General features: G+C 39.4%; 1 protein-coding gene across 4 annotated transcripts in view; it reads left to right on the top strand.

The window, feature by feature from the left end:
* Positions 1 to 12,456, top strand: part of dgkza (diacylglycerol kinase, zeta a) — a 101,485-nt gene that overhangs the window by 72,372 nt on the left and 16,657 nt on the right. For all 4 annotated transcript variants that reach the window (XM_080843608.1, XM_080843607.1, XM_080843606.1 and 1 more), the window contains 4 exons: positions 6,087 to 6,127; positions 6,319 to 6,512; positions 10,362 to 10,475; positions 12,338 to 12,394. In XM_080843608.1, coding sequence (XP_080699734.1) covers positions 6,087 to 6,127; positions 6,319 to 6,512; positions 10,362 to 10,475; positions 12,338 to 12,394 — 406 coding nt within the window. The remainder of the gene's footprint in view (positions 1 to 6,086; positions 6,128 to 6,318; positions 6,513 to 10,361; positions 10,476 to 12,337; positions 12,395 to 12,456) is intronic.

Genomic DNA, 12,456 nt, shown 5'->3' with positions numbered 1-12,456 from the left:
AATGTTTGTAGGATAAAATTCTTCTTCTGCCCTCTGTTAAAAGAACGACAGCGCCTTCCGCTAACCTGTGAGTTGGCAGTTATAGTAATTGCAGGTGTTTTCCACCGCAAAAAAAGTTGACCAGAAAAAGTTTTGTTTTTCACTCCCCTAAGGGTTACCTGGATTTAAGTGATAGTCCGGCAGAGAGATTCTTCTTAATGCGGATGACGAATGCGTCAATAAAGACGAGAGTCGGAGGTTTAATCCAGTAGTAGGCTGTAGGTTAAATCCAGCAGAGTTGTTTTTAGAAAACGTTTGAAGATGGCCTCAAATCCTGATGGCGAATTTCTCGATCAAGAGATAAAGTCTGAGTTTGAATCCTTTAAATGATTTAAAATGTTAAGGTGTCCGGGGTTTTTCGAATATTAGGAATAGAGAGGAGTAGGTAGACAAATCTGCAAGTTGCAGCGATTCTAACAAACAGGAAATGACACTTAAAGTTAACATCAGTTTAGTTGGCTGGCTGATGTTATATTTAGATTCCTGCTTACAAGATATCAGGCAAGGATGGTAAATGGGCAGTTGGGAAGGAACATATATCTGCTGATACTTTTCCTCCTAATGAGGCAGCTGCTATGCCGACCACCCCTCATTCCAATCTCATGTGAGTCACGGTTCCCCCTGGTTTAATTGAATGTTAGACAAGATCAACCCCTATGAAAGCAGTAGGGCAGGTGGCTGTCTTGTAAGGCCAGAATATGGCAACCGAGGGTGGTCTTGCTCCAATGTTTTGTAAAAGGGATGCCAAGCTGCTGGACTGTAACTGTCCTAATTAAGGATTTAGTGTGTGCAGTGGCCTTCTTTAGCTTTGTCCAGAACTGTACACAATTCTAACTGGCAAAATTGCATTTTCAGCATACATTATTTAATGATTCCATGAATATTTCAACTTTCCCCCTAACAAAATTCTGATGCATTCATTAGTGAACAAAGAACATTCTTGATAAAGCTCTGGGGTTCATCAGGATAAAAAAGATTAGGATTAAAACCATAGCACACCACTGAAAGCAGCTGAAGTCCATTACATTACTATACAAATGAGCTGGAGGGAATGGTTGAAAGGGTGTGAAAATTGCTGTGCTTGTGTGGTAGAGCTCTTCAAGGCCTCATGAAATCGCTCACCTCCTTCTTGGAGATCAGGGAGGATACATTTTCTTTAATTCCTCAAAAGAGACTCCCAAAGCTTTAAAGGCTCGCCAAGGAGTTCTCAGTTGTGAGGAGCGTGTATGAAGTGGAAACTTAAACTGTGTCATTTTTATTATTTCTTGAAGTAAATACAGAAAGTAACCACAGCTCTTTTTTGTAGTAGCTAATTAAATCAACCATTGAAAGAAATCTTGTTGGATTTATGCACTTCTCATTAAAATAAGTACTTATGATTAATATTCCAGAGTAAACCTTCAACTATATTTTTGTGTTGGTAATTACTGAGCTAGTTAGGGTGATAAAGTACGCACAAAGAAACTTTGAGTGTGAGTCACGAAGGTGGCTGGAAAGACAGTCCCATAAGTACAGGTGAGTTATCTGTGCTGCACTGTTATCAATGTAGTGCTGTGGACATATAGATGGAGGCTGCTGACATCAAGTGTTTTCACTCTAGCTTTCTTCTCACAAAGCTTTTAAATATGGGCTACAAATCCATTGGTCAGACTGGGCAACAAAGTTTTGAACTCATGTGTCCACATGTCAAAACTAGTTAAAAACTGTTTTTTTTAGTGTGTCAATTTACCTGGAAAGCAGAGACCTCATGCACTCATTTTGTCCACTGTTAGTAATCAACCCTGTCTGACTGTTCTTACGGAAAATAAATGAGTGTCCTTTGGGATTATCTTGTTTGGCAGCCATGGGCAAGAGGAAACTTTGTGTGTTTGTGTGTGTGTCCGGCAAGTGTGTGTGTCTGTGTGTTTGGGGTGTGTGTGTGGGGGGTGTGTGTGTGTGGGGGGGGGGTGGCGTTGACAGGCTCTTGGCAGAAGCTGGCGTATCTCACTGTATCTCTCTGCCCATCTGCACCCACTCAGCCCTAGCTTTCCTCCACAGCCGCTCCCCTGCCTGCCAGATAACTTATTAGATGGACAGTCCTATAGGGCTGAGTGTCTGACCATCTGAGCTATGGTGCTGAATCATGGCTGTTGATGAATTATATAATGTAGCCTTTTTTGTAACTTTGTTGAAGCATCTTTATGTAATGATATACACATTAAAGACTGGACACACACACACACACACACACACACACACACTCACACACTCACACATATATCGCCCATATATAGAGTGCCTGGTCCAAGCTTGGGGGTTTGAATACTCAGACCTACCAAACTGTGTTTTGCCCTACATACTTTTGTTATCTGACTTTGAGTGGGTCCTGTGATCTATAAAACTGTTAAAAAGATGAAAAGATGTTTGCTTTGCTAACCCAACAAACCCAACCAATAGGAGTATGACAAGTCAGTTAGCATGATTATACTTTTTTTGTTCAAAAGGCAAATTGAGCATTATGGCTTGCATACCAAGTCTGTGTTTTGCTTAAACCACCACCTTCCAAACACATCTCAAGTTACTATACATGCAAACCTAGACACCCTATCATATGCATACAGAATTTAGCCTTTTAGCCTTTTAGAATTTAAAATTTCAAAGCTGTTCATTACAGTAATGTTAGTCAGCTCACGTCAACTCAATTCAACTGGCACACTGTTTTCCTGAAATACTACTGCGGTCTTCTTCATCCTTATACAGAATACACACATACGCACATAGTTTGTGTTTAACTAAATCTACAACAATGCACTAATAGAAAGCCCCCAAGCCTTCATAAAATGCATGTTTTATTTAAATACGCTTGAGACTCAAAGGATAACAATGGTTATGGTATTTCTCAGATGAAAGTGAATGAACAACAACCAAAGCATTTTGCATAATACAGCAACATGCGTACAACAGTTAAATATATGAGAAGACAGATGAGTTCTAAAGAGTCTTTAAAAGCTTTGTGATGTGGTGCCATCAAAGAAAAGAGTCTCGATTGCCATCTCTTGCTCTGGAGAGAAGGCTAACACAGCAGACCTTCTTCAGGGCAAAAAAGTGGTCACGTTTTTCCTAGATCTCGATAAGGTGCATTGCACTCAATGAATGGAGGCCATTAACAGTGCAGTGCAATCACATTCACATTTTCTTAAGGAAATGCATCTGTAGTTTAATTTGCCAACCCTCCCACCCAGCAACTGTGGTGTGGTCATGACCTGTTCATTTGGCTTGAAGAACTTTCTAGACAACTTAAGCTAAAGTGATACAAAAAGAAGACATGATGAACTGCATTAAATATTCATGCATTAAGTATTTAGTTTATAAATGAACCATTAGATCGATATCATTATGTCATTAGTAATAATCTTAAGCATAGCCAGACCTCAGCTCCTTATTGTTGGCGCCCAAAAGTATGCACTTACAGTGAGGGTGCATGTGCATGACTCATCCTGTTTTGAGAAGCCCACTATATGGTAAGCTTCTCCTACAGTATAACCATCAATTTACATGAAGAATTTAAAGATTTTCTGGGGGTTGAAGAAGAACTTCCCATACCAACCTCCCATAATGCCAGTATGAGTTCCTATGCTTGTGCAGTTGTATACTACCAAATATCTGCCCATGAAGATAAATACATAAAATATATCATGAAATGTGATTGTAATTTATGTTCTTCTTTTGAGCCAGGGCCACTCTCATCAAGCAAGAATTTACAATTTCCTAGAGTATTGTGAAGCACATTTCTCTTTGGTGAACTGCTTTATTCCAGGGGGGTTTCTGCTCATCACACTGGTAAGTCTAGGAGTGAAGCTTAGAGCCCCCCCTGAAGCACAGCCAACAGCTGACATGATATTTATACAGCAAAGGAGAAAATCTAAATTAGACAGGACAGTCTTGAATAAAAAATGAGTTGTACTGTAGTTAAGAAATTATATTGATCGATGTTAAAGGACATGCTGTACAACAATTCGAACAACAGAAGTGACTTGGAGCTAGAGTTGTGCTGGGTGTTTGGTTTGAAGGAACAGCTGGGGAACTGACATGTATGAGGAAAAGGACGACCGTTCTAAAATCAGATGAGCCCCAGCTAATGAGCTAGACAGTAGCCAGACAACCATGACCTGACTGAACTAACGCTTGAGTTACAGCTGACTACTACAATGCTGTCATCATTCTTATTAGTATCCCATGATACTACCACCTAGCCATGAATACTAGCCATGACTGTTTCCTTCGAACAGGACAAGATAACGTTGAAAGAGCACAACAGAAATACTAACACTGAGAAAAATTTGCTTTCTTTGCATGGGAGGTTGGGTGGGAACACTTGCTTACCCCCATTAAGAGTGTCGCCTTTTTAGTGAGAGCTTTTGATATTAAATTTTATTATATGGCAACGACAGTACGAGCATTCTGATTGGCTAATGGGTAGTCGTGCCAGCCGCGCATTGACGTTCTAGCCGGTCTGCGGTCTGATAAGTATTCTTATTGCACACCCCATCAATCTTAAAAATGAGTGATACCATGTACCAAGTACTAAACATTACATCCTTAAAAATTAGCGATATATCAACAGCCCTGAGCATGTATTGATAGAATCAGGACTCCTATTATGAAATTATCTGAGAACAGGAAACCAGTTGAATGTCGTGGTAACATGACAGTTGACAGAATTCGCGAACATTTTGATATCGGGTAATACTTTATAGGACTTCAGAAGCAGCGAAAATGTGTTAGTGAAAGTGATGATGAAGACTTGACTACTGTAGTTTGAAAACCTTGCGTTTAACTGTAAATTAAAGCCATTTAAGCTGAGCCCTGTTGTCCGTTTTCTATTGATCATTGTAACTTGAAGTTAGCAAGTCATTGTTTGCTAGGCAACACCTGAAACACTGTCGTGAGAAGACTTGAGAGCTGAACAAAACGACATGTTTTCTATTTACAATTACCATTTATTTTCAAAATGAAAAGAGCTTAAATGCCATATAATAAACAACTTACTAACCTCAACCGTTCGATCATGCAGGTATATCAGACTTCGGCCCCGCAGCATCAACCTCGCTATCGCTCGGTCGATACCTTACGGCCTCTGTCTGATATTTACCTGCATGACCTCACTCTCGGCCAGTAAGTAGTTAATATTAACTACAAAAATGGCAGAGTGATAGCGCACCTTATTTTGGCACTGTTGTGCTACAGTTGTAGGTACAAGGATGAAGCTTAAGATACCTTGTACACCTGATACATGTTTATCATCAGGTCAACACCAAATGGTGTGACAACAGTGCACTCACAGATATGTGCTTGTTAATGGCATTCTGTCTTCCTCTTCTACCATTTACGCAGCTTTCATGATTGCATAAAAGTGCCTTTTGCACTATTTTCTTCATTTGTATGTGTCGGTAGTGAATCACAAAGCAGTAACATGATGGTAAAGCTAGTGAGAATTAATGGTAGGGGTTTCAGCCAAAAATAAATGAATGACAAGCAGGCCTAATTTCATTATTTTATAAACTGATGACATTTTCTTTTTTTTGTTATGTTATCAATAGACTTGCTTATAATTTGATGTTTTTTTTTTTTACCAATCTTTCTTTATTCTGTCACCTATTTCAACAATCGAAAACAGTTTAAACAGTTCTTAAATGTCATTTTGCTGTTGAAAGTTTTATCCAGCAATTGAATACTGCTTTCTTCAACCATTTCCCTTAAAAGGAGACACTCTGATTGAGAAAATATGGGTTTCCTTGCGCTTCGAATCAATTTTAGCATTTTTTATATTAAATGACACTAATCTTAAATATATTACCTCATTACCATGCTGATTTACATGGTTGTTGCAGAGCGGACATCTGAGATTAAAGACACCGTAACAATTGGACTGTTGTCTTTATGAATGGATACAATTTAACACGCTGGTGTTTTAAAGGGCTGTGTAGGTTTACATGCCATTTTTATTAATTTATGCCTCAGAGTTTTTCCTGTGTAATGATTAACATTGTCTGATCTCTTGCCAACAGCTACTACTGCAGACCGCTTTTACAGGATTGATCGTGCACAGGTAATTCTGTAATTCAGTTGAACCAGAATTCAATGTATTGCCAAAACCCTGATTTAAACAATCCAAATCAATATGGTTCATATTGACATGTCCCATTTGTACCGCATCTGTGCTACATTAGGTAGCTATGAAGTAACACAAATATCACAAGTCATTCCAAATTGATTTGAACCCAGTTACATTTTTCTTAGGAGCATCTCAACTATGTGACTGAGATCTCCCAGGATGAGCTCTTCATTCTGGATCCTGAGTTGGTTGTCACAGAGACTGTGAGTACATCACCTGGGATGCCTGACCTGGTGAACTCAGGAGAACTCACAGCCACCCTGGGCAAATTTGCCTTCCCATCGTCCTCCTCCTCTCCACCACCTTCTCCTGGCCCCAGGTAATATATCCTTGACATTTTTCACACACACACACACACACACACACACACACACACACACACACACACACACACACACACACACACACACACACACACACACAAAGCAATATGCTTAACAATTTGGTAATATTTTATATAATTTTGAAAACTAGACGTACTGCATACCGGTGTGTAATATAAGTAGACTAGAAGAACTAAGTGAAATAAAAATATATTTTCCAGTGTGAAATCTTAAATGATTACATTTCTGGTGACAATAGACCAAAAAAGTGTATTTGTATGTCTTATTCTGAGTGAATATTTAAAAAACAAGTTTGTGGATGTGGTGGCTGTACACTGTTATGGTGTGAAGCAATACCTGTGAGTTATGTTCAGCGGTAACTTTATAACAGATATATTGTTGTGCTATTTTAAGCATTTGGTGTAATTTACATGTACGCATAAGCAACAATAAGAGCTTCATTGTATAACTGTTCTCATAATAGAATACATTCTACATATAGGCCATTGATATTGCTAACAAGACAGGGGTAAACATGATCATGATTATACGTTTAAATATAGCAGCGATCATCCAGGTCCAAACAGAATGTGAGCACTGCCCTAAGCAGCGCCAGGTTGTAAGATTTGCCGCTTCAACTTCTAGTGAAAGAAGACCATTTTAATTTTGTAAATATAATATAAGGATTTAAAGAAAAAAATGAAAAGATACGATAGAACAAAGAAAATAAAAGAGCTTCTATATGCCATTATGACTGAGCCTGCAACATTTTATTGAGATGAGCCATTCAGTCAGGCTGCTCGCTTTGACCAAATGAAGCCAAGTTTAATAAGCATACCATTTCAAAATGTGAGTTTAAGTGGTTCTTGAGATATTGAAATGTGTCCGCTGGAGTGCCCCCTAAGTTAGACGTGAGTCCATAGAATGTGGTAGTGATGCAGGGTGTCATATTTCGTGTTCAGATTTCCTTAACATCACAAGATATTGGCTAGTGAAGTTTTCAATCTAAATCACTACTTCACAAATGAGCTTGGGTAATATGACATGATGTTTTATTACGTTTTGGGCTTTTGCTTAAAACGTGCTTTGATCCCTTCCCTACTTCAGGGGGTGCTAGCCCAACTTATATTCCATATTAGACATTTGGGGCTATAACCATAACCAAACATTTGTAAAAAAAAAAAAAAAATTAAAAACTTTGATAGACACTATATGCCCACCTACTTGCGTGCAGTGACGGTCATAATAATTACAAGGGCATATCCCTTACCTTACATTTTCTAGCTACGCAAGTTAAATTTCCCCCATCAATTCTTTCTGACTGTATTCTAGTGGTGAAGAGACCTGATCCTGCTCCAACCATTCTGAAGTAACTGGAGGGCATCCTTATGATTCCTTTTGATGGTTGCTCTGTTCTCAGTCCTCAGTCCTTGTTGACTAAGATTTATTTTCGGAAAGCTGTGACATAAAAAGACATATTCAGGTTTAATACCTTTCAGGATCTTATCCCCTGTACCTCTGTACCTCTGTACACATTGAGAGGTTTAGGCCAAGAAAGTAATCATATTATTGAAAGTAAGTATTAAATGTAGTTTTACTCAAAATTAACCTTCTCCAACATATGCTCAGATGCCAGTTGTTTTAATGTAACTTGTGAAGTATAGCATGAAGCTGCATTCGAGTGACATTCTGTTCGTCAGCTTGTTGTCAGAGCACACCTGGAGGCAGAACAGGCACATCATTACTGAGGAATCAGCAGCTGGAGCTTGAACAGTTATCACTTTGAAAGTGTGTGGGCTGGCAAACTCTCAGGCAGACTCTCTCTCTCTCTCTCTCTCACAAACTCACTCACTCACTCACTCTCACTCACTCACCCACCCACCCCCTTAGATTTGTATAGTCTTCAAACATAAAAATATGTGTGGGAGTGTGAGTGGGATTTGGAGAAAGAGTCAACTGGACACACACAGACTGATAGGCCAGTTGATTTGTCCTGTGTCTATGGCCTAATATGGCCTTAGCTCCTGAAAATATTGAATACCATATTTTCTCCAAGCCTAGATTTAATGGTCTGAAGTTTCAGCCTTAATGTGGGATGACTTGACTGGTAGATAGGGCAGGGGAATGAACTCCTCCTATCAGATACAAATGAGAGAATGAGAGCAGGATAACATGTCTCATATTTCACTAGTTGTTATTTATATCTATCAGTGAAAAGAATAAAACACGTGGGAAATTATGAAAAAGACCTCACACACACACACACACCAACACACCACACACACCCACACCACATACAGACACGCACACTTGGGTAAAATTGCAAGAGAGATGAGAGAGGAGGAAGAAGTGTTGCTGATTTGCACCTAGTTTGTCCTTTGCTTATCCTTTTCCCCAACCTGTCAGCCTTACTCACCTGCTCCCCCACCATCCTCCACTCTCTCCGCCCACATTGCCCTCCATGTTGTGTCCTCAGTCCCACCAGCCCACACTCAGACCCTGAGTAGAGCACAAGAGCTGCCTTCTCTCCTTTTGCCTCGGCATCCTGCCAAGAACAGGCCTGTTTTTGCACATATTTTCACACACACTCACACGATCTCTCACCCTACCTGCCTTTCTTCCCTTTCTTTCATTGACTGTTTGATGTGTGCTCCATGTATGCTTTTTTGCTAGCTAACGGCAAAATATATATAAATCATTGAAGAGAATCTTGGCTTAAGCTATTGCTTAATCTCAGACCTCAAGTTAAGAACTACAGGTATGCATCACGTACAGTATACTAGGCACAGATTTCTCATGAGGTAAAGGGACAAATAAACTACACTTCTGTGTCCCTGATCTGGGAAAGTAAGGAACATTTCAATTGATGACATATTCCTTAGGGACAACTTGTGAATTTCCAAAGTAAGTGTTGATACTTCATAGGACTTTTTTGTTAGCTTACAGGACATATTTCAGAGACATCTGAGTCAGGTGTAGACAGCTCCAAAAAAAGAAAACAACAAACAAAAGCTATTCTTGCCTTCACATGCTGGTTAGGGAATTGATTTATGAAACATGAAATTGAATGACTGTAAATTATATTGTGCCTGAACATAAAGACAAGGGCACTGCAGCCCTCTTCCAAACTTTCATCAGCACTGCAGCTCCTCAAAGTTTATTGCTAACCCAGTTTGGAGTGTGTGTTTGTTTGGTGAGCTTCCCCTTCAGCGAATGACTGGGCAAAGCAGACTGCCTTTTGAGATGTTGATGAATGCTGAAGGGAGTGCAGAAGTATCAGAGACGAGATACAGATCGTTGTGCTTTGCTCTGACATCAAACCCAGAGGGGTAGAATAATGATCCGTGTCAACAAGAGGCAGGCTTTCTAGGACTGGTAGATGAGAGAAAACAGAATGAGTTTTCCAAAAAAAGCAATTAGACCTTGCAGACTTATCTTACACAAATTAAATGTGGTCTTTCCTTACGTCATCTGTGGAAAAAACTACTTTGAAACGTATTCATTTTAAAGGAGGTTTTCATGACATCACGCTGTATGACCAGTGCAGTCATTTGTTGTGTGTGTGTGTCTGTCTGTCTGTCTGTCTGTGCGTATGTGGTGAATTCCGTGATCTGACAAACCCTGCAGAGATGGGTACAGCAGCTTCTGTGAAATCTCACTGGATCTAGCCCTTCAGATCAAATCATGCTTTAGTCACGTATGACTTGTTCTCCTAAGGGTCATATGCTTCGGTGTGGACTTTTTCCACAAACTTTATGTGGTCTTGAGGTTGACCTTGTACCTTGTTCCAGCACTCTCAGCAGTAGCACTTTATGTTTTGTGTCTTTCCTTGTCTGTCCGGACAGAGTTCAAGAGCTTCAGCGGACTTCTCAGAGAAAACGTGTCTCCAGTGACAGCTCGGTGGCGGAGGCACTCGCTCATGGCGACTCAATGAGGGTCAACAAACCAGCCCTCACCAGGTAAGAGCTTGAGCCATACCTCAACACAGCGATTATTACACAATGGTCAGTATAATAGTGCTCTCAACTGTTTTTGCATTTTGGCAACCAGTTTACACAGAAAGACTGTGATTTATGATTGCATTGACTGACGCTCACCAATCCTGTATAATTGCACGTTTTCCAACAGATGACATGTATTGACTGGCCTCAGGCATTGTTGTGGTGTATAAAAAGTATAAATGCAGGTTTTGGGGAAGGGTGTCCACTGACACACTTCATCTATGTGTTCATCTGATAGACGATCTGTCGACATGGATTTATATATTAATAAATGCATTATGACATTTAAGGTATTATGATGATGTTATATAAGCACATAAATTTGGTGTTACTGCTATGATCTGATTTATTTAATATGTAGAGTGTCTATAGGGAGGCCAATGGTTCTATGTTAGCTTTTTCAATGCAAATAGTGCCCTTTTATGCATATTAAAGCAGACAGTTTATTATATGTGCCCCCTATTTGCCTTTGTGGATATTTCTATTAGTGATCTGCTTCATAGAAGAGGTTTCCTATAGGTTAAATTCAGTTAAACAAGATTAGATCATCATAGATTTGCCAGAATATGTTGTTAATTTTAATATGAGCACAACTTTACAGGGTAGGCGCAAATCACAGGAACATTTATTATTGATATATTATAATCAATACATACAATTCATAAGCTGAATGGAGTTTTAACAAATGATGGGAATGGATAGCAAACTGCTAAAGAGGAATTGTGTGGAGTGGTTGTGTCACAATGGAGGCATCACAGTTTTGTGAAAACCAAGACGTTTCGATTTTGATGAAGAAATGCATCCTCCACGCCTGAGGTTCATGCTCATCCAACAGACTCAGTGTCCTGTGAGAGAGGTTGGTTTGCATAATTTCCTTTGGCACTGTGGAGACAGTGCAAAGTGAAATGTACTGGGTGAACAGCAGTTACAATACCCTTCGATTTGTTGGTATATATGTATTCCTCCCACTTGTCTCCAAGAAGTGGAGAGAGGTTGAGAGTTTTCTCTAAATTATATGGTTGACCCGCTCCTGTGAAAACGTACGCAGTACAGCAAAGTACAGAATCATTCCAGAAATGATCAACTGTTCATAGACAGCCAAAATCCTTTCAGTTTTTATATTAGTTTCAGGGCCGACTGAAAGAAGTAATGCATAGCAACTACCACAAAGTCATCCAGCCATCAAAGTGAATCTACTGTGAAATATTAGGATGATACGTTGCACTTTGATATTAGAGGGAAATGATATTGATGGTCACAGTCATGCTTTTTTAAAGCCTCGCTGGTCTCTGGCCACATCTCTATCACAGAAAGGGGAACCACTGCTCCTACAAGATTCTCTTCAGGTGAAATTGATTGGCTATAAAATAGGAAAGTGCCGTAATCATTTCTGCATGGTCATTGGGGTGAAGCTTAAATGAGACATATAATTGCCCTCGGTGTTGCTGTGCATAAATTTACTTATATGGTATAGAGCCTTCTCAGCTGATACTTGCGACATTGTAGACATCCACCTTTGTCTTCCACTTGGGTGTTCAGAGTTCATTTTGATCAGGTCTTATTAATGTATAAAATGATATCAAATTCAAGAGGGACACTTCAACAAAAATGTCTTCCCTATCTGTTTGTGCCTTTTTTGACACTGGATATATGTGTACTCCCTCAGTGTTTTTTGTTGTAAATATATATTTGTTCAAATATATATTTGTTGTTTTGTTATTAATCATGCATTTGTGAAATGTGACAAATGTCTGTACTCATCTACCATAATATGTCTGTTCTTAGTTTGTTTCCATGTTTTTTCTTTGGTTGTTTCAAAGGGTGGGGGGTGTTCACCGATCAAACACAACAGCAGCTGATTTTAAACCAACTAGCAGGTGAGAACCCATCCCATCCTTTCTGTCAATGTCTACTGTCTGGGTAAAACATTTCAGGACCA

This window comes from Sprattus sprattus (genome assembly GCF_963457725.1).
Source record: "Sprattus sprattus genome assembly, chromosome: 8".
NCBI lineage: Eukaryota > Metazoa > Chordata > Actinopteri > Clupeiformes > Clupeidae > Sprattus > Sprattus sprattus.
The sequence above is the reverse complement of the archived record's forward strand: the minus strand, read 5'-3'. Positions and strand labels throughout refer to the sequence as shown.